Genomic DNA, 22,185 nt, shown 5'->3' on the forward strand with positions numbered 1-22,185 from the left:
TATCACAAATGCAGAGTCGTGATTCAATTTTACTCAGTAAAATAATACCACAGAAGAGAAAATGTTATTCTTTTATTTATGTTAAATAAAAACATGAGAAAATCCTTTTTTAAAAAGGGTCAGAATATTCCTTATGTCTCCAAACCAAGTCCATGGGTGCAAAGAAATGCCGAGAGCTTTCTCCCCGTGGAGGGTCACAACACGCTTTTAAAAAAGTCATAAGGACCCAAAGAGACAACGCGGGCGCATGTCCCGCAGGTGCCACTTCAGGTAAGTCACATGCAGCATTCAGGCAAGCAAGGGACAGAACACAGGCACAGGCGTATTCTGGAGACACCTCCTGCTCTGACAACAAACGTTAGCGCAGAGCATTTTTATGTTTCTGTTCTGTGGCCCTGCTGAATGTTTAAGCCACACATCTCACTGCACTTCAACGATGTGATGTTTCACAATTCCAGAACTCTGTTAAGTGGCAGCACAGTTTAAAGTAGCTGATGTGGCTGAATTTTATAAAGTTTAAACTTATGTATGAGAACTAACACTACTGCAAATTTTGCCAATAGAAATGTGACCCCAAAAAAACCCCACCATTTCCAAAACACAATTGGGCGCACACTTATGATGTACCCGCAAGGTTCTGAGTTAACCTGTCATTTCTGACCTACGCTAATGACAAGCCTTGAATCTCTGAAAACAAACGCTATATTCATGATTTCTATATCCGAATACCCCAAAATTCACCACAAATTCTACAGTCCGACTTAGCCTAACTGAAAATGATCCGTCCAAACTGGTCACGGTAGGTTTACAGTTCTTGGACCTTGGTTCAGGTCGCGAAGAGCTTTTTCTGTGACTGGAGTCAATAAGAAGAATTTCTCTGTTAGAGAAAGCAGACATTTTCACCTTTGGCAGACCGCCAAGATGATACTTTATTATAGAATTTATGAAGCTACAGTTCAGTAACTTGCAGGTTTTATTAAAATGACTCAAAAAAAAAAAGGAAAACTAAAGGGTAACACAACCCCATACCCCAAAACTTTCTAGATTTTTTAGTGCAAGAAATGCTGTATCACTGAAGCACTTGAGAATGATCATGAAATCCTAGCAAAATGTAATCACCTCAGGAGTGGCCGTAAAAATGAGAACAACCAGAGAGGCACACAGATTGTTTTTTTGTTTTGTTTTGTTTTGTTTTGAAGGATTTTTATACTATATTTAAAAAAAAACCACAAAATAAAAAAGGGACCAATCAGCACACATCTCAGAAGTCCTTCTTCCCAGAGTCTCTGCGCCCCACAGCCGTGCAGGCCGGCTGTCCTCTTGCTCTTCTCTGCTCCGCCTGCAAGTCACCGAAGGACTGCTGGAGGTTACTTGGGCTCTGGTTCTTAAAGTCAAACTTGTTCCGCCAAATCCAAGACCCTGAATTTATCCAAATTGTAGAAACACGCTTTGACCACCCGTCCACCAAAATACCTCCCATTCAGATCAACAACAGCTAAAAGGCAAACAAAAGGACAGTTAAGACGGGTATTCTGTAAGGCATCACAAGAACACATTTTAAAGATGAAGATCATAAATTCAACTTTTAAATTCAACATACCTTTAATTGCTGATTCAACCCTTTCAAATTCTAAAAATATTCGTACTGCTTCATCATCAGGGGCACCAGGAATCTGGAAAAGAAGTGAAAGCGTAACAGGTGGCGTCATCGCCTGAGCGGTCGCGGGATGTGACTTTTCCTCCACAGGTGGTTTCCGTCAGAGTCAGTATTCCAATTATCCTCATACGCACATAGGGAGTGGTCAAATACCAAGGAAATAAGCATGATTTGTTTGTCACCAACATCTGTTGAACGCCTGCTTGTGACAGGCCCCACGTTAAGTGCGGGGAACACACACCTAAGCAGAGCGTCTCTGAACTCTGGAGGTCGGGTGCCATCTGACAGGTAAATAAATCATTATGCGGTCAACAAACTGCACCATAAAACAGAGGAGAAGCTGAAGTGAGAGGAGAAGCGGAGATGGAAGGGCTGCCCTCCGTCCCTCGGGTGGAGCTGACGTCCTCAGCCGCGCTGTCCTAGCCCCCCGCAGCCGCGGGAGCGCCCGTACGCCCACCGCGCCCGACCGGGCCACCAGCACCCTCCTCAGTCTCCCGGAAGCAGGGACCCCGCTCTGAAAACCTGCCCCCTCCCGCCCAGGTCCCACCCCCGCACTCCACAGCCCCACTCGCATCCGACGCTGTTCACAGAGCTTCTCTGTCTCGTGCTGCCCTAGGCCTTTCTCGCCTCCTGCACGACAGTCAACGCCGCTGAGTCTAACAACCAGATATGCTCTATGTCCACGTGTTTGCTTTGTTGTTTCTTCAACTGAGCGTGTCACCACGAGCACACAACACGCTTCCTGGGTCCCAAATGCTCTCGATTTGGTCCCGGGTATGTGGGAGGCTCTCAGTGAACACCTGCCAAATGAGTGAAACCAAAGGCACAGCCACGGCACTGCAGTACTGAGCACACTGCCACCGAGTCTACACCTCAGTCACAAGATGAAACGCCTCCTCGCCAAGTAAAACGTCAGGCCCTGCTCGACTTTATGTCTGAAATTGCTGTCACTGAGGACAAGCGTCTGTCACCTTCTGCAGTCGGACAAGATGCTACCTGCAGCACACTGCCTCTGTCCGGAGGAAACGCTCTGTACACCATCCATCGTCACTTGGGTTATAAACATCAAAAGAAGCCCCTCTTACTTCAAATATCACGCATTTTCCAACTTTGCCGTATTTCTCACACTCTTCCTTGGTTTCAACTTCCAAGTCTTCATCTACCTCTCCTGCGCCAACCATGTTCTAGAAACAGAAACACAGTATCAAGCGCGATTTGCCAATGCACAACAGAAGAGATGCACAAATAACTCTCTCTCGTGGTAGCAAGTGTTCTCAATCCCAAACAACACAAACAGAATTTTCATCCCCGCAGGACCCCAAACTTGCTATTTCTTAAAAATAAACAAAAATGCACTGTAAGCTTTGTAAAGCGTTACAAGAGCAACTATGCAAGCATCAAAATGTATAAACCACGCTGAATTTCTAACAATTTCAAGTATTTTAAAGTGATTTCTCACTGTAGTCCTAAATATCGTGTTTAGCAAAGAAACATGAGTGAAAGAGGCCTGTAAAAAATCAGTCTTCAATGGAGTCTACCCTACACTCCCATCTCCAGTTTCCTGTAACTGTTCTGTCATCGGTGGGGCTAAGACGTGCGGGGCAGGTCAGGGCAGGTGACACACAATCCAAGCGAGGCAAACAGGTCTCTGCCCCTGCTTCTCACCCTCAGAAGGACCACTTTAGTAGGACACTTGAGTATTTCAGTTAATGGATTTGAATCCGACTTCTTGGCTGCATCTGTTGAGACAAGAAAACATTGTCAGACACAGGTGTGCCAGAGCACGGAGCCCAAGTTACAATGAGTAATTCGATTTCAGCAGCAGTCCCCGCCACGCACGTCCTCGGGTCATCTACAAGCACCGACATGCCTCTGAGCAAAAGCGCAGCCTTATCTGGATGAAAGCATCACTTTGTTTTGGTATAGATGTTTACCGTACTTTCTAGGCGTTTTTAACATCCCCAATTACCTGCAATTTGCTTAGTTCACTTCCTAAGGAGCTGACAGAGCATACGGACCACAACCCTCAGAAGTGAGTCCTGGCTCGGGCAGTGGCCGAAGGTCACTAGTCCGGGGTAACAAGCAGTTAACCCGGCAGCCACCGCTGACCAATTTCAGAGGCTCCCACAGACCAGGGCAGCTGCTGGTTTTGGGTGCCAGTCTGCGAGGCTCACTGCTGCCTCCTAACTGTGCGTGCACGTGGCTGCCTGGACAGTCTTCCTCCTCCTTCAGGGAAAGGCATTCAGCCAAGCTGACTCAGCGCGAACTCAGTTCTGCTGCTTAAAACGTCAAGTCACGTTTGACTCATTCCAATATGCCCTCAGCACAGAACAGACTGTAACCATCAAATGAAAAAAAATCACCAAGCAGGCATCACCTACCAACAGACTGCAAAGTGACATTAGTATCACAGACTAATCGATCAGTGGGAAAATCAGAAATCACACTTAGAATGAAAGGGCTGAAAAACAGCAGAGAACCACTGCAGGACGGAGACGCAGCGGACAGTCGCTGACGCACTGCCCACGGCCCTTCCTTTTCTGCTCTGAAGACATAACCACGACTCATCCATGTACCAGGCTCCTGGCCTAGAAGCAGCAGGTGTGAGGGTGTCTCCCCGACTGCTGTTCATTTCTACTGAGTCTCTTGTCATCCTTCTCTCCCCGGGGCCTCTCTTCATCTCCCTGTCTCTTCATCTGAGCTATTTATGAAGATGAGCCTCAGGGTCCCCGGTGCCCACCACCCTGAGCTGGAACGCTCGTGGTCAGGAGTCCTCTCACCCAGGACGGCCTCCACACCCGGCTCCCGCCTGGGAACCCCCAGGGGGCCCACCTTTCTCAGTGGCGTCACCCACGATGATCTTGCCTCCCCGCTTGCTGGTCTTCTCCACCGACAGCGCAGTGCTCAGGCCCTGCTCGTGCTTCCCGAGGCCCTGGCCTTCCCGGAAGCCGTACTTCTGCATGATTTTATGCGCCACTGTGCCGCTGCGGGGGGAAGGAGACAGAGCCTTGCACCTCAGGTCGCTGGCTAGAGCACAAACTGGGTTTCACATCACAACACTCTCCTTCTGGAAAGAGAGAGTGTAAATTCCACAAGGGCTCCAATGAGGCCACATATAATGAAACGGACATTGTGGGAGGTTCGGGAGGAAGACAGAAGGGAATGCTGAAACCCCGGCATCCCGGGACTCTCTGAGGACGGGGGCACCAGCCACCGCGCCGTGGCTCCCGAGGGCCTCTCAGGAGACACCAGGCTTCCCACGGGCGCCAGTGTCTGCTCGGGGGCGGCGCTCACGACTAGTCTACTGAAAACTGAGCCTGTGAGGAAACAAGTATGGTTTCATATAATGAAGATAACTGCATTTTCCTAAATAGGACGGCAGAGTTTCCAACGACTGGCTTCATAAATGAAAGGACGCTTACAGACCATGCACTTAACAGATGGAGATTAAGAAACTGAGGCCCAGATTGGCCGACGGGCTTAAGCACCAAGGAGAATTCCTCCTGCGCCTGTGAGCGGAGGAGCTCCTCCTCTAACCCCCACAGCTTCCAGACGGCCCGGCGAGCAGCCCCCCTGGCCTCAAGGCTGCCCCCCAGCGACCACTGCGCCTCAGCGCCCAGACCACAAACCCTGCTTCAGCCAGAACTGCTCCTACACGGCTTCACGTTTGTTATTTCCTTAAAAACTTCTTTTGAAGAAGCTGCTCTAGGGATAAAAAGAAAAGACTGAAAACTAATGAGCTGTACTACAAATGCATCTTCCTTAGGCATAAAAAAGATTTAACTTCTATTTAAAAGGGGATTCAGAAAAAAGTCAGTTTTTCATTAGCAGAAAAAGACAAAAACAAAACACCAACGGCTTCACGTCTGTGTGCCCTCCAGCACACACCCTGGGGCAGCCTGCAGACCTCTCCACGCCGAGGGAAACTGTCCCTGCCCGCACTGTCCCGCACTGTCCGGGACAGCAGCTATTAGCCTTGTGAGGTTACTGAGCATGTGAGATGAGACTAGTGTGACTGAGGAAATGCATGTTAAATTGTATTCATTTTCAGTTAACTTAACAGCCACATGCAGCCAGCAGCGACTGGAGACCAGCGCAGGCCTAGACAACGGCTCCTGAGAAGGCGAGAAACTCAAACGGTCCTGCGGTCCCTCCTCCAACCCGACCTCGCCGAGGGCGCGAGGGACCGACGCCTGACTGCGGGGAGGGCAGGCCCGCGTGACTGCCAGGTCACAGCAGCTCCCCCGCCGGCAGCGTCCTTCTAAGTCCCCCTGGAGGACACAGGACGGAGGCCTCAACACAGCACTGCTTCACCGGACGGCCCCTCGCAGCCCGAGAGGGTCAGAGTAACAACATAAAGCCCTCTTACAACCAAAACGCAGGCCAAATCCAGTGAGGCCTAAAAAAATTACAAGCCCCAAATGAAAGTCAACCTTAAAACTGATTTTCATCTGCCAGCAGACAAATGTCTAATTAGTTAAAATGACTGAGTTTTTAGACTAGAGGTACAGAACTATGACCTTAAAGCAAAGGCCATTTTATCAAGGGGAGCAAGACGTCTTCCACCCTTTGACCACAGAGCAAATCAGCTCTACTTCACAGGAGCTATTTTATCCGCACACGTTGTGAAAACAAATATAAATGATTATCAAAAGCTGTTCCTACCTGGAGAACACAACGTCAGCACTTACATCGCTCAAAACGCCCATCACGAGGCCTTACGTCTTGCATGAAGCGTAGCAGTGTCATGCTGGGGTCGCTCCCTGCGCCTCAAGCCCTGGCCCTCAGGGAGGCTGTGTGTGCGGGGCACAAACCTGACCTGCACGCACTGTCAGACACAGCGCGTCGCCTCAGGGGGCTGACAGCGCCTCACCCGGGGCTCCGTCCTTCCTGAACCTGCCGAGGTGAGAGCACCTGGACCGTTAATTACCCCATGTTGGCGAGGAAGGAGTTGCCGGGGCCAGTCGGGGACCTGGGTCTGTCCTGCTCCTCGTACACGGGGGGAGGGATGGCAGCTTTGGAGGACTGCGAGCGAGGTCTGGAGTCCTCTTCGTAAGGGAAGTCTCGGGGCACTGCGGGATGGAACAGAACAGGTCAGCACAACGCTACAAGCAAGTTCTGAGCTGCACTCAGATTTTCTGTGTACCCCAGCAGATCCCATCCACCCCTTCTGACGCCCGCAGCAGTCTGTGCACTTGTCTTAAGATGCTAATCTCAGGACCCCATTAGCCTAGCAGACCGTAAGGGTCTCTGAGGGGCCACACGCCAGCTCAGCGATCTGTAACCCTCGCTACACACCAGAGCCAGCAAGGGAGGCTGAAGAAGACCCAAACGGGGCCCCGCCCCTGGGACTGCGGGGATCGCGGTCTGCCAGGTATTTTCACGCAGAGGACACTGACCAACGGGTTTTAAATGTTAGCTCTTTATTTATTAGTACTTTTTAGAGGAGGTGCTGGGGTTGAATCCAGGCCCCTGCGCATGCTAAGCACGCGCTGCGTCCCTGAGCTGCCCCACCCCTCTTATATCCCTCCCGGAGTTTCTGATTCATCTTCTTTCTAAAAGGACAACACACAGGGCAACAGGTAAAATGCACATTTCCTGGGGCAGTTCAGGGATGGCTGAACCCCGCGGGCAGGAAAACGAGCCAGATGATTTATCAACGTCCAATCCCAACCCCCAGACTCCGGAAGGGATCACGGGAGAAGACCCATGGGGCAACCTCAAATGCACACTGTGCCCTGAAACACATCTAACCCGGGGAGGTGCTGCCACCTTGTGGACGGTCACGGACCTAACAGCCTCTAGACCGCTGAGCACAAAAATAGTAAACCAAGCTATTGTTTGTTTTAACCCAACTCCAAATACGAAATGTTGGAGAAAATGAAATAAGTTATGTTAAAAAACAAACAAAAGAAGCACTGCACTGTAGAAAAACCCATGCCTCAGAGCCTGGCATAAAAACTTGTGAAGCACAAGGCGTGGTCAGAGGTTCCAGAGGGTCCCTTGACTGGGCTAAGGCTGTGTCTCTGAACGCGAGGGGAAGAAACAGGTACGTACGCTCTTTGTCTTTCTCTACGAGAGAGGTGGGAGGTGCGATGGCAGCTCCGCCCATACCTGTGAAAATAAATCCCATGATTAAAGGAGGCAACAGGCTCAAACTCCAGACTCTCAAGGACTGTGACGTCGCACCAGCCCCCAGAGAAAGAAAAAAGGAAAGACTTCTGCTACCCCACCCCGCCGCTGACATCGGAGAGTTCAGCATCTGAACCCAGGATTAAAAATGCAGCCGCAGGTAGGACCGCTTCCACTTTCCAGCTGAGAAGCCAACAGAGGAGAGCCGGCAGGCAGGGACCCAGTAAACCCAGCTCCCCGCGGCACCGAAGCGCCCTGCGGCACAGCACGCTCCTTTCCAGGCTGCGCACCGCTGGAACTGAAGGTCTGTTTAGAAACGTTCTGTGTTAGCACCACCCGTTTAGCGTTTCCAAGACACAGAATGGTGGACACAGACGAGCCAGAGCAGAGACTCCATCTGCTCCCTGACAGCCAGGGAAAGCCGGAGCAGAGCACAGAGGGAATTTTTCACTAAGTAAAAGCCCTAACATATGTATTATAACCTAATCGCCAACAAAACAATCCAAAAACAATAAAATGTAAATTAAGAAACCAATTACAAAACCCCGCTGCACCAGCATGAACTGTTCCACAGAAGAAGTTCCCCGAAGGCCAGTGCACAAGCATCGAGGTTAACGGGAAACAAGCACCCGGACTCTCGGTGCAGAGACGTTCTTCACAGAAACGCAGCTGGGTTCAGAGAACAGGTGGAAGCGACTGGGCTGCGGGTAAAGACAAGCCTGCGTGTCTATTTTAAGGTGCTCAAAGTGTCCAACAAGGAAATGTTAGAAAGTGGTTGGGAAACCCAAAGGAGAATATATGTGAAAACCTAATGTAAATTAAAACCGTTATGCAAACACAGGGGGCTGGGATTCCAGAGAAAAAACTACCGAAATCAATGGCAACGGAACTGCTGATCAAAACGAGCAGGACAGTAAAGGGCAGACCCAGCCCGGGTCTGAGACAGTGTCCACGTCCACGCCTTACTTCTCTTCCTCCTCTCTCGCTCGTAATCTTCATCTTCATCAGAGTCTGGGTCTGGGCGCCTTGAAAACCCGCTAGCTTCATGCCTGTCCTTACGCCTCCTGTGACAACCGAGAAAACAAAGCTCATCACAGACCAACCCAGGGTCGTCACCTTGACCCGGTTTCTATTTTTGCGGGGGTGGGGGGGGTGCCCCGTGCAAACAACGGTTAAAGACTGAAGTAGCAGAAGTATGAGAAGTGAGAAAAACCCGCAAGATACACTGAACAAATTTAATATGAATTTGCACATATTAATATAATGAATATATGAATATAAATAGCAAGAAAAAGGTTTCCTTGATATTTACCTTTCAATTTTAAAGCAAGTCAACATAGGTAATAGTTAATTAGGTAATTTTAATTCCCTAGAACATGATTTCATTTCATGAAATGATTCAATAAATAATGAGGGACAATGTATTAGTATTTTATATAACTAGTAATTAGTATTCAATATTTTGGGGGGAGTGTGGGGGGTATTAGGTTTATTTAATTTTGGAGGAGGTACTGGGGATTGAGCCCAGGACCCCGTGTATGCTAAGCATGTGCTCTACCACTTGAGCTATACCCTCCCCCATTCAGTATTTTTAAAAGAAGAAATACAAATTTATTTGTATAAATCCTTGTGACTCGTACTTTCAAAGAACATGAAGGATGTATATGAATTTTTTAAAACTCTCTCTGGCACAAAAGCAGTAAGAGTTACGAATAACGTTTCAAGTACTTTATTTAAAAAAAATTTTTTAACCTATTTTTCCTTTTTGGGGGGTAGCTTTTTTTTTAACACCTTCATTGTGGTATGGTTCCTGTATGGTAAACTACACATATTTCAAATGTAGTTTGATGAATTTTGATAGATGTACACACCGATGAAACCACTATAACAATCAGGACAGCTAACCTTTCCATCACTCCCCAAGAGGCGCAATTTTCCAATTCCCAATTTATCCCTTCCCACCCTCTTTACCATGGTAGCCATGTTTGTCCTCTATGCTGTGAGTCTGTTTCTGTTTTATAGGTAAGTACATTTGCGTGGGGTTTCTTTTAGATTCCACATATAAGCAATATTATATGGCATTTTTCTTTCTCCTGGCTTAAGTATTTTAAATAGTTATGATTCTAATAGTCATAGCATAGGGAAAAAGCCCTATTATTCAATATCAGTTTCTAAGTTACTTTTCCAAGAACTCACCAAAAATGTACATGCTAGATTTTCTTCATCTACACGTGAAGCGCGCTCTCGAGCCTGTGTTGGTGGCGGGATGTCACGGCTGCACATCTGACTCCTGATGACAGCTCAGATTAGCCACCAAATTCACTCAGCCTTCCAGACAGCGCAAAAGCTCATTCATTCACAGCGACTGAATCCTCCCAACACAAAACATCCCCACGCCCAAACGAGGCTTACTTCTCTCTCTCTTCTATTTCCTTCTGTCTCTCCAGCTCCCGCTGTCTCTGTCGCTCCTCTCTTTGGCGCTTCACTACTTTCTCATAATCATTAGGGAACATGGGATCATACTCATCGGCTAAGGGAATCAAAACTTCTCCTGCAGAAAACCCACTGGGAACCGGGTCCTGAGGAGGGAAAAGAACGCCAAAGTAAGTGTCATCTTCTGTCTTAGAATTTTATTCACAGAATTAAGGTCAACGAATATGAGGGTTAGCAGGGCCCTGAAGACCACCTGTCTGCTCCTGTTTCACAGGTGCGGGAACGATGCCCGGGGAGGTGCAGTGACTTGACGTGGCCACATGCCTACCCCGGGAGCAGCAGAACAGGACCAAGAATTCCACCTCTTAGTTCTGTATTAATCCCATTAACACCCTATAGCATTTTCCTGGAATTCCTAAACAAGCTGTCACCACCTAAAATTTTAAGCAGTAAATTTGATTGTTTATAGTAAACACTGAATGTTTTTACACATATCTATGAAAACTTATCAAAAAACTCATGAATACCTCAATCATTCTCATGATCATTTAACAGAGTAACTTTAGGTTCTGATTACATGTAGACGTGACATATTAAGACTTTAAAAAAAAAAGAGAAAAAAGGCAAAAAGCATCCTCCTGGGCCCTGTGAAACCCTCTGGGTCCTCTGGAATACACGCTCCTCCCAGGCAGGCTGCATATCAGATGCCGAGTCTGGCGCAGGGGAATGTAATTTCCCCCACATCATCATTCATTTTTTTAAGGTCCACTAAGTCAGGATAAGATGACAACATTCTGTGTTTCTCTTCTATACAATTTACAGAACACTGCCATCACAAAGGTTCTAAATCAGAGAACACCCCAGCAGCATGGAGGTTAACACTCTATCATTTCAGAATCTAACAAACAACTTTCACTGTATTAAACCCTGCTGAGTTCAACAATGAAGCATCCTCTTCCACATGCTATGGAGAATAAAGCAGTCTGCTTCACTTTATTAGACTGAACATTAATCCCCAGTGCTGGGGAGGGCGGGAAAACCCAAAGGCTCCCACGCTGCAGGGGAAACTGCTCCCTGACACAGCTTGGCCAGAAGCAGGCCAGCACCAGAACAAACTGGTCGCAGAAGTGAGTGACCCTTCTAGTGCCACCTCGGGAAACCTGTCCTAAGAAAACAACTAAACGCAGAGGAAGCTCCCTGTAGAGGTGCTGTTGAGTGTCACTGGCTCCAGTGAGGAAATACTTGTGCAAATCACCACACGCTCACCTGATGGGAGGACTTTACAATTAAAAACTGGCTTCGTAACAAGAAGAAAAATGCTTACTGATTAAATGTGGGGGGCAATATTATAGGTTCGAGAGTCAACACACAGCAACAGAAGACGATTAACCAGTTTCTGATTAGATGGAGCAAGAAGAAATTAGGCAGAGAATTTGCAGGGGGGAAATGTTAAATGACTAAGAATCCTCAAAAAACTTCTCCTCGGGACAACCAGCTGCAGGAGCAGCACCAGCGCCTCAGGCCAAGAAACCCCACCAAGAGCTTCAGCTGCGCCCAGCCTGCCTCAGAGCCAACGCCTGGTGGGGCCTGGTGGGCGAGCAGGCAGATTCCAACTAGAGCAGCCAGGGCGTGAGGACAGAGCCCCTAAATGAGGAGGGAGGGGCTCGCAGCTGGGGGGGGGGGGGTCTCCGTCTGCCTGGGGGTGGGGCCGGGGAGGGGGAGTGCCTTGCTAAGGAGGAGGAGCACCAGCGCATGCTACCCATCACTAACCTTCCGGTCATTTCTCACCAAGCAGTTCGTGCGCGTGGTGCTGTGTGTTAAGTTACTATTCTGCCTGTGACGTGAGTGTCCCAGGGACGCGGAGATGTGCCTGAAGAGTGGGTGCGACCTTACCTACAGTTCATATTAAATTCCTTTCTGCCTCGTTTGGATACTTTTAACCACGATTGTGAGCTACCCTTGTCCGGATCCTCCTAACCCTCACTAACCACTGACAGAGCTGACCGCGTCTGTCTGTTGTTTTCAAGCTTTTGTACAATCACTGGGATAAAAGAGGCCAGAGGGGCAGAATTATTGCTGTTGTTTTTCAAAACCCCTTTCTCTACTCTAATCCACAATAAAACCAATAAGCACTAAAATTCCTTAGGATAGCTAGAAACGAGGAACCACACAGATTCAGCATTACGCGAACTAAAACGAGCACACCTACAGCGGGCACAGCGAAGCCGTCCCAATGGGTACGTGGTCCTACACTTCCTGACACAGACGGACAGTCACACATACTTAGAAAAGCAGGTCAGGGAAGAGAGGCAGAGGAGCCAACGGACGGAAAGGCACTCCAGGACAGAAAGTCTTCAAGTTCTGGAGGGTAGGATTGAAGTCGTTTGTTTTTCTTTTTGCGTATCTCCAGCTCCTGATTTTTCTATAATTAACCATTTTACTTTAAACAGATAAATGTTTTAAATTTGGTAAAATAAAAGTAAAACTTAAATTGAAAATGATACTGACTAGATTGCAAAGGCCCACTGAGGAGAAGTGTTGGGAGTGACAGGTGTAAAGCACGACCTGGGGGAAGCCACAGATCCCACCCAGGTCGGGGGCGGGGGGGGGGGGGGCGGCGCACGTACCTTGAGGCCAGCGGCCACGTGCGGCGGGGTGTCCACGATCTGTCGCTCATCTGAAGAGCCGCCCCGCTTCAGGTCAATTACGGGGGCAAGAACTGTACTCTGCTTTGTCCTCTGACTCTAAAATCATCGAAAAACAACAAAGCTATACTGGGGCTTCAAATTAAAACTCATACTGTTTGTAACAAAGCTTCTGGGGGGATTTCTATAATAAACCTTTCAGATATGAGAAAAATCATCTTACAACAACAGCTTTTTAATTCACTTATTACAATAATCATATACTAGTTTCCTCAGCCTTTTTGTTTTTACAAAACAAATTTCTTCCATTTCTGTAAAAGGTTTACAGAAAGCTTGGTCACTTTTATTTAAACATGCACGTGAAATAACATGAAAAAAGCACCAGATCTTCACTCTGACCCCAGGAGAGCCAGTCGGTGACAGCACGTCACACGCTGACTTGTGGGGGTCCTTCACAGGGAGCGGTTTGGCTCCATGCCCTGGGCACACGCTTGCGGTGCAGGACAGCCAAGCTGTGTATCTCCTCTGTGTTCTCCCTTCCGCTTTCCTGTTTTATCTTCCTTTGAACAAAGGCTGCCCACTAGTTACGTCCACTCACAGTCTAACTGAGCTTATATTAGTAAGTATGAGAACTGTTCCCAGGAGCTAGTTATTTTACAAGAGAAGATGAGGCCTTCAAGGATGAAATACATGAAGTGGTGTCAGCATTAGAAAATAAAACCTTATTTATATATCTTATGTGCAAAGCAAAAGTTACATGAAACCTATGAAAGACTTAAAAAATTAAACCAACTTAACAAAATTAAAACAAAAAAAGGGGTTTTGTTAATCTTCCTTTCATGTAGGATGAAAGTTTGTTTTAAAAAGACAAAATTCTCTCTTTAAAAAGAAACAGTATTGACATAAAAAAATTCAAATCTGGTAATGATAGATGAAAAAGACAAAAACCCTAATCAACAGAACTGACAAGACAAATTTAAACTTTAGAGCAGTGTTGCTCTACCTGGGGGCATCCTGACCCTAAGAACCTTCTACAGTACTGAGAAATCAAAGGTAAACACTCCAGTATTTATGTTGTAAGGAGTGAAGGGAAAGAAAACATTCCAACTTTAAGAAAACATTTATTATGGAAATTTTCAACATTACATTAAGGAGAATCCTCAATTAATTCTTAAGCCGCAGTAACTCAGCTCCAATAACCACGGACTCTCAGCAAATTCTGTTTCATGCCCATCCCTAACCCCCCTGCCCCAGCCTGGAGTATTTTAAGGTAAATCCCCGAAATTCTATCATTTTATCAGTAAATATTTCAATATATATCTCTAAAGCAGTTCTTCTCAACTTTTTTTCATTATTACTTCCTCCTTCGAGGAACCTTTTACATTTTTTCTCTACCTGTGAAATTTTAATACCAATGTTCACTCTGTAACTGTTGATGCACTTTATGTATACCTGTGCTTTATACATCAGAAGTGCAAGAGTTTTTTTCACCGCTTAGAAGCAGTACTTGCCCCATTTAGGGGGATACAGCCTCCAGCAGGGACACGTGCTCTGAAGCAATCAGCAAGCCACAGCATCATTCTCATCCCTGAAGACTGGACAGTAATATTTTAATATCAAACACCCAGGGGACAACAGTATTTTTAATGCTTTACACAGTGAATGAGGTCAAGGATGCTGCCTGCGCCCAACATGATACAGCAGGAACAAAGACCACCAGCCCAGCCCACACGCCCTGACCCAGTCTCAGCCCCTCCAAGCCTGCGTAACCTGCGCCGTGAGGACAGCTCAGGAACCACCACGGAGCTTCTGCCTCACGGCGGGGCTTCCAGACCACCAACAGCAAACAGCAGGACTGCTCCCTAAGAATGCAGGCTCCCCAGGCCCCAACCCAGAAACAGAATTTCCCAGAACACCAGGTATTACATGGCGTGTTAACCACGCTCTCAGCCTTAGGCACCCTGTAGTTTGAAGGCCAGCATCACCGCCCGACCACGGCAACAGGCCCAGTCCCAGGAGCTGGGAGAAGGAAGCAGTCTCCCTCCGGGACCCCAGCCTCTCCGCCCAGAAATGTTTAACCCCACCCGTCCAAGAAAGAGGCAGGGGAGTGGGCTAGACCCAACTCCGCTCCAGCCCGGGGAGGCGCCTGCTCCACACGGGCACTCATCGTACCTTGGCCTGGGTGAGCGCCGCCTTCTTCACCTGCAGCTGAGACTGGAGGAGTTTGAAGTTTTTGGACCAGCCTTCCGTTTTTGAGTCACTGGTCTCCACTCCCAAGTCATCGTACAGCGACATCTTCTCGGTTTAACGCTGAGAGGCAGAGTGGGGAGGGTTTAAAGAATGCAAAAATGTAGTAAATTTCCAACCTTTCCATGTTAAAATAATGCAGCATCACGGAATTTTAGAGGTAAGCGGTTTCTGAAGAGATCACCTGGTCCAGGAGCATTCAGTGACAGAAGCCAAGACACCTGATATCACCGTCAGCGTCCTTTCTAGTACACAGAGCTACACCGGTGTATTACTGTAAAAATACACCTCTTGAATGAATTTTCCTGTATATAAATCATGTGGCCAAGTAACTCATGAGTGAGACCGTTCCGCTCGATGGTACAGAATGAGGTAAGATAGAAGTTCTGGACTCAGGGCATTATTATTACACACACCCGATTTTTTAAAAGGTCTCTTTTTTGTCAACAGCAAAAAGGAGATGCCTGACAAAAACACCAATTACCAGGCTGATTTAGTACTGTTAATTAACTTTTTCTGACTGCCCTTTAATAACAAAAAATTTAAATATATGCCTACAAATAGGAAGAAAAAGGAATGATCTCACAGATGGCATATTTTCATAAATTATGATTGCTGGCAGGAGAGTTGAGGGCTAGATCTTATTAATACGCTTCCTTGATCCCAACAAGCAGAAATGTGTAACCTAATGACGCTGATTACAAAGAGATAATCAACAATCTACTGTTAATGCCGTATCTGCTGCAGAAGCTGAGGACCAGGCCCCCGTTACAGCCCAGACCAGGGCAGAGGGGGACTGGGCGAAGGGCGGTGTCACCTCACTCCCTCAGAACAGCTGTTCTGGTTTTGAACAGAGCAGCTCTCGGCCTGGAAGTCGGCCCCACGAAGCTGCGGCCACTTCTTGTAGTTTCTTCCCTTCCTTAACGTTTGAACCCCCAGACTGCCTAAAAGCTCAGTTCTGATTTCTAATGAAAGGCCCCAAGGCGGCACAGAAGCAGGGCGGAGGGAAGCAGAGCCCACGGTACAGGGCTGACGGCTCCAATGAGTCCCCGGAAGCTCAAGGAGCCTCCACCCTCTCCTCAAGGCTCCTGTGACCACTCCCGGCGCCACTCGGTGCGGCGGGAAGGACAGAGGCTTTCCTAGAGTGAGGCCCACGGGAACGGCCACCACCTCCAGTGCCAGACAACATGAGCACTTCACTCAGGACCCCGGCCACACCTTGTCCCGTTAAACTCAAGTTGCTGAGGCTAAATGAAGAAAAATGCACGAATTCCATTTCTTAACCAAGCATGGCTGAAAAACGATCACGTCTCCAAAGTTTTGTAGGGAATCCCCTGGCGTCCACATCAGATGCTACTATTTTAATGCACACCACTGTAAACCCCATGAAAACCTAGCTCCAGCTGGTCAAGGTCACCGCTCCACCCCAGAACTAAGATCAATGATCGCCCTAGAGCGGAAGAGGAAACTGGGCCAACTACATAGTTAAGCTCCATCTGCAAACCGCTCCCATTCATCCCCTCAGAAATTTCTGACCAGCAAGCTTTGGAAGAGCTGCACCAAAGAGCCCCAAGGCTTTCACGCTCCTGCCCCCAGCCTACCTGGTGTTCAGAACGACTCCTTCCTGTCTAGAGGCATACCCTTAAAGTTCACATTAGCTGAAAAACTCACAGCAACAGCGAAGAGAAACAAGGCCGAACGCCCAGCTTAGCACAGCCGGCCCTTGAGCAACCCAGTCTGAAGCGCACAAGTCCACTCGTATGTGGCTTTTTCCAACAGCAAGCACCCCGGAACTACAGCACCCGCGTTGGCTGGATCTGGGGATATGGACCTGTGGATACGGAGGGCCGACCGAAAAGTTCTATTTGGGTTTTCGACCACACAGAGAGGGTGGGGGCCCCAAATCCGCACGTCGTTTACGGGTCACCTGTATTACGAGTCTCAAAACAGAACTTCAGAAATGACCATGCATCTTTCATCTTTCCTAGTTTAACTTTTTGGGGCCCTCTTCATTCAACTGGTCACCAAACCAAAGCCAGTAAACAAACTATGGGTTCATTTGCTTTATCTTTATTCTTTTGAAAGCAAGAGAAGCACGACACGTCCTGGGAAACAAGTATAAACATCAAAGCCTCTGAGAAATTGCAAACATAAATTATCAGAGTTTGTCTGCAAACCTACCTCCACGCTACGTTCCCCCTAGATTTCTTCATAAGAAGTTTGAGGACTTATCAAAAAAGGTATTTACAAATAACATCAGTGCCACTGGAAACAGAGTAACCAAACGCCCACTGAACTATGAAGGGAAAACACCAGCTTATTCATTTCTGCAATTCCAACTTCTGGCACAGAGTAGGCATTTAAGAGACATCTGCTGAAATATTACTATTAAATCAATTCTCTTTAGCCACACAAATCACAGCAAGACCACAGCACGCCCACGGGTTCCACTAGGAAGGGAAAGAGGAGGCAAGAGGTCCAGGAGCTGGAAGATGCTAATAGTCACACACACAGTGCCGCACACTTAACAACAGCTAAAAATGCAAAGTGTATTTTACCACAATAAAAAGGAAAATTAAAAAAAAGAAAAAGTAAAAGGCGGGGAGAAGCAGCACTGGGGGAGGCGTGGGAGGTAACAGGCTGCTAGGACGTGGCCCTACCTGGAAGGGCAAACTTTGATAGAAACGTCTTCCCAAGCGTCAGGGCTAAACCACCAAGCAGCGCCACAAACTGCGACCTCCAGAAGAGAACCACCACCTCACAAAGCCGTCACCGCTGAGCTGCTGAGGCCTCAGGAGACCACACTTCTCTGACTCCAGTCTAGACTGAAGCTGGTTTGCCAACAATTCCTTCAATCTGCCTGGCTCTGTGAGCTCTGGAAGTTATTATGCAGCAAAATCTAATGTTCATTTAAAGTTCCTTGTTCCTGTTCTCAAAACCCTCAAAAACACTTTTAATATTAGGAGCTGACGTCACCGCAGCTGCACCTGCTCGTCTTCCAGAACGAGGAGCCTATAAATCAGGTCTCCGCACCACGGGGATGCAGAAGAGCTCTCTTCACATTTCTCCTCCTCACTGACCTCCAAATTCAGAGACCTGGATTAACCACAGCAACGAACACCCTTGTCATCCATCTGCACATGGAGGGCCTGCTTTGATTAATTACTACAATGCTACAAGCACCAGTGAATTCACCACCCAAAACACGACAGGATCTGGAGAATAAACCACACTCAACCCACGTGGCCCCGTTCCATTCACGTGATCTCGCCAGGGGTGAGCAACAACCCGAAAGCCCATTTGCATTAACTCCTCGCTTTCCTCCTTTTATATAACCTTATTTCACGGTTTTATTACATCTATTCCTTAAAAGGTGTGTACAACTTTATTTTAGCTGCCTTAAGCGTCATAAACATACCGCCGTCGATTCATTCATTTTCTCCACGGCAAACACTGAAATGTAACAAGTGCATTGATAAGACTCTGTTAGGACCTCAACTTAATCAATGCTGAGATGCTTTTCAGATGATATAACACATTTATTTCAGGAAGTCTGGTGCCAGGTAATAAAAAAGTAGCACCATTTCCAATATTTGCATATACCTTAAGAAGCCAGAATCAAATGATACAAACACAAACAACCGATTTTTGTAACATCTTTAAAATACCTTCTCACTATTTACTTCTTTTTTATGGTCACACTGTCCTTTGATTAACACATTTTCCATGTATGTGTTTTTATTTTTCTTAAAAAGAAACACAGCAAACATGTTTCTGCCAGAAGAATGATGATTTTTCAAGATTCTACATAAGCTGGCAAAGTATTTTTTAAAACACATGGAACTGGCAGAAAAAGAACATGGAAGATGTCTTTGCAGAAGCAGCCCACCCACTCATCTCTCAAGTGCATCTCTGAAGCCTTAGGTGACTACTCCCCACATTAAACTACCTCCGGTTTGTTTCCCCTGAACACACTCGCATGTTACGTTGTCTGGCTGGCACCTCCGTCTCTTCCTGTGTCATAAGCCCCTTACAGGTACGGGCCATTTCTGCTTTCATCTTTATATCCTTAGCTTAGCATCACGCCTGGAACGCTGGAAGTGCTTCGTAAGTATTTTCTAAACGCATCAGTGAGTGAATGGAAAACGTTAAAGCACCTACCTAAGTCACATTATTACAAAACAGTACGATCTGCAGATCCGCCTTTCAGGAACATAACTTGTGGTGAGCAGATTTGAGATAAGCATGGCAAACCTTAAATTTATACACAATTAATGGGAGAAAAACTACTTCCATCATACAACTGAAAATGAGTCAAGGTCTGAGTTCTGAGCACCTGAGAAGGAGGCTTGGTAAGAAAAGGACTTTTTAATCACTAGATATTTATGTCTCATAAATCAAAAATGAGCCTACAGAACATGTGAAGCGCTGCACATACAGAAAGGAACGGGAAGGGAACCATGAGAGCGGTGCTTGTCGATGTCCACAAAATACACAGGTGATATGAGGCACCTGCTTCATGTGCAACATTCGTGACTTCCTGAAGAACTTAAATGTTTCCCTGTACCCCCAGCTCTGACACCTCGTCACAGGTCAGTGTCTCCATCCACTTTCACACACTCTATTGCTACCAAAGCACCACAGGCCGGAGCGCACTGGACACAAAGCCCGCGAGCCCCCTGCGGGCTAGGCGGGTGAGAGAACTTCACTTTGCACTATCACAGAAAACCTGGGGGATGAATACTAGCCTTCCGTCATTTGCTCCTGGAAGGTAATTTTAAACAAGCCGGTAAAAAGAAACCCACTGTATAACATTACCTTTGGGGACACACGGCAATTTTCCAGGTTCCTATTTTCCATAAAGGCTACCCTTGGCGCTCACAGAACCCCACAATCAGAACCCCTCTTTAGGGTCAACGCTCCCATTACACCGTGCTCTGCTGCTGCCTCACTCACAACCTACGCTCTCTACTCCAACCTGTACACCACGCCTTTCTTAAAAAAAGTTCTAAAAACAAAACACTCTCAGTTTAAGTTACTAATACCCGATATTCCTTAAAATTCCTTATTATAATCAAACTGCCTGGGGCCTTTATCCCCTCAAATCGTGGAAACTGAGCTGCATTCCTTAAAAACCCCACCTGTTGCCGGAGACACAGTCCTCGTCCACCTGAGTATGTATGGAACTTGGCCTTTGCCCAGAATATCCTATTTTCCCCGCATCTGCCTGGCTCTAGTGATAAGCACCTTCTACGGCTCTACTGACTCCCCCAAGAACCTTCTTGATCTGACCTGACTACCCCTCTTCAAACCTCTCTGCCTTTCCTGCAATTTCCAGAATGCACTACGGTGCTTCACCTCTGCTATCTTTACCCCCATTCCCTCTGCAGGGAACCTTTCCCCCATCTTGCACATCTAACAAAACACCACCAGGACTTAGTCATAAGCCTCATAGGCCCTTGGAAGCCTTTCCAGACCCCATTCAAGTCCCTCAGGTCAACCCCAGTACAGGTTTTTATGCTTGCTCCCCTGCAAACTAAACTTACAGAGCACAGGGACAGAAGCTTACTTATCTAGCACCCGCTGTTCCTAACACCTCGTCTGGGCAAAGGGAGATGCTAAAACAAAATGCCTGGTGATTGGACGTCAGAGCTAAAACACCGCTTTAAAAGTGTGAAGGAAAAGCCGGGCTGGGCCTACTCGTAAATCTAAGTTTAACAAGTGTCAGATTACTAATCTGAGTTCTGCTAGGCTAACTCCTAAATTTAAGTTAATAAGTGTCGGTTTGCTGATTCCCTTGCTCATGTCTTTTTTGCTAGCCAACTAAATTTTCAGAGAGACATATCTGTCCTTGGAATGTCAGTCTGCTGCCTCCCTGCCTCTGCTTTTGTGATAATGATGCTATGAAAGCTGTACAATGCCTATTGGCCAAATACCCCAAGCTTGTAATTAACCCTATAAAACCGCATGCACATGTCTTGGAGGGGCTCAGAGCTTCGGAGCAGAAGCCCCTGTGAGCCTGCAGGCATAATGAATCTTGAGTGCTCCAGCCCTCCAAGTGGTGCTTGTTTCTTGGCTGGCCTGTCGTTTCCATAACAAAAGGAAAAGGATCGAGGTAATGCCGGAGTCATATCTCCCTTCGCCTGTCCAGGTAAACCTCCATCTCTGAGAGATGTCAACACCTGGCTTCCCCGTTCTGCAGCCCGGGAAGGAAACGGCTTCCTTCCTCTGCACCCGCGACCCCGGAGGTCTGCAAATGGCCACGAGCGATCCGGGCCTGCCAAAGGACCCCGCAACTTTTTCCAAACGTGACCTACGGAGGGGAGGAAAAACACACCTTCCGGCCCAGAAGAAACGGGAACAAACAGACGGGAAAGAAAAGGAGAGGAGATGAGGACTTCGAGATCCCGCTGACCCGAGGCAGATAAAGGAAAGGGGCGGCGGGGCGCGAAGGGAGCCGCGGATGGTGGTCCGGCACCGGGCCCCCTAAGGCGAAGGCGCCAGGGCCTCGGGGGCCGGTCCAGGACCCCCGCCCTCGCCGCGCGGCCTAGAGCCGCGGCCTTGCCTCCAGCGCCGCCCGAGGAGGCGCGCCCGCCCCGGTCCCCGCCCGCCGGTCCGGGCGCCACTTACCCGGCCCGCCCGGCCGACGCTCCCGGGCCGCGGCGGCGCAGCGGGGCCGACGCGCCGCGGAGACGGCGGGCAGGGCGCGCTCGGCGTCAGCCTCCGACGGCCGCACCACTCCGGCGCCAACCTCTACGCAGACTCCGGGCGGCGCGCGGCGGCGCGGGGTCACGGCGCGTGCGGCGGAAAGAGAGGCGCCCTGCGCTTGCGTCGACGGCGCCCCGCCTGCCGCCGCGCCCCCTGCCGGCGGGAGGACTGCGCCCGCAGCGCCCCTCCTCCCGTGTCGTCCTCTCCCGCCAGAAGGGGTCGCGGTGGGGCAAGGCTGTGACATTTCAGACTCGGGGGAGCCTGGCTGTGTCCCCAGGTGGGAGGAGGAGAACTGATCCAGGGCTGCAGAGGTCGACTTCAGAACCGTTCATCGAGATGCACAAAAGCAGAAATAAATCACAA

General features: G+C 48.2%; 1 protein-coding gene across 3 annotated transcripts; it reads right to left on the reverse strand.

Annotated features, from left to right (window-relative positions):
* Window positions 1-57: 57 nt before the first annotated feature.
* RBM17 (RNA binding motif protein 17) lies at window positions 58-21,889 on the reverse strand. Of its 3 annotated transcripts, XM_072954963.1 has the most exons (12): window positions 21,745-21,889; window positions 15,040-15,177; window positions 12,850-12,966; window positions 10,202-10,368; window positions 8,756-8,853; window positions 7,715-7,771; window positions 6,588-6,729; window positions 4,490-4,641; window positions 3,323-3,396; window positions 2,743-2,841; window positions 1,601-1,673; window positions 58-1,495 (listed from the first exon to the last, which is right to left on the reverse strand). In XM_072954963.1, exons 2-12 carry the CDS (start codon window positions 15,160-15,162, stop codon window positions 1,392-1,394), a joined length of 1,206 nt encoding a protein of 401 aa, XP_072811064.1. In that variant the 5' UTR covers window positions 15,163-15,177; window positions 21,745-21,889; the 3' UTR covers window positions 58-1,391. The 3 variants fall into 3 exon arrangements, with proteins under 3 accessions (XP_072811064.1, XP_072811065.1, XP_072811066.1); XM_072954964.1 differs by lacking the exon at window positions 2,743-2,841; XM_072954965.1 differs by lacking the exons at window positions 12,850-12,966; window positions 15,040-15,177; window positions 21,745-21,889 and adding an exon at window positions 10,750-10,958.
* Between the last annotated feature and the right edge of the window lie 296 nt (window positions 21,890-22,185).

The sequence above is a fragment of the Vicugna pacos genome, chromosome 35 (assembly GCF_048564905.1).
Source record: "Vicugna pacos chromosome 35, VicPac4, whole genome shotgun sequence".
NCBI lineage: Eukaryota > Metazoa > Chordata > Mammalia > Artiodactyla > Camelidae > Vicugna > Vicugna pacos.

Coding starts and splice junctions, on each gene's coding strand:
- RBM17 (XM_072954963.1), bottom strand. CDS start 15,162: ATGTCGCTGTACGATGACTTGGGAGTGGAGACCAGTGACTCAAAAACG. Junction 10,369..12,849: donor ACGTGGCCGCTGGCCTCAAG/GTACGTGCGCCG, acceptor TTCCCTCCTCAG/GACCCGGTTCCCAGTGGGTT. Junction 1,496..1,600: donor GGTTGAATCAGCAATTAAAG/GTATGTTGAATT, acceptor TTTGCCTTTTAG/CTGTTGTTGATCTGAATGGG.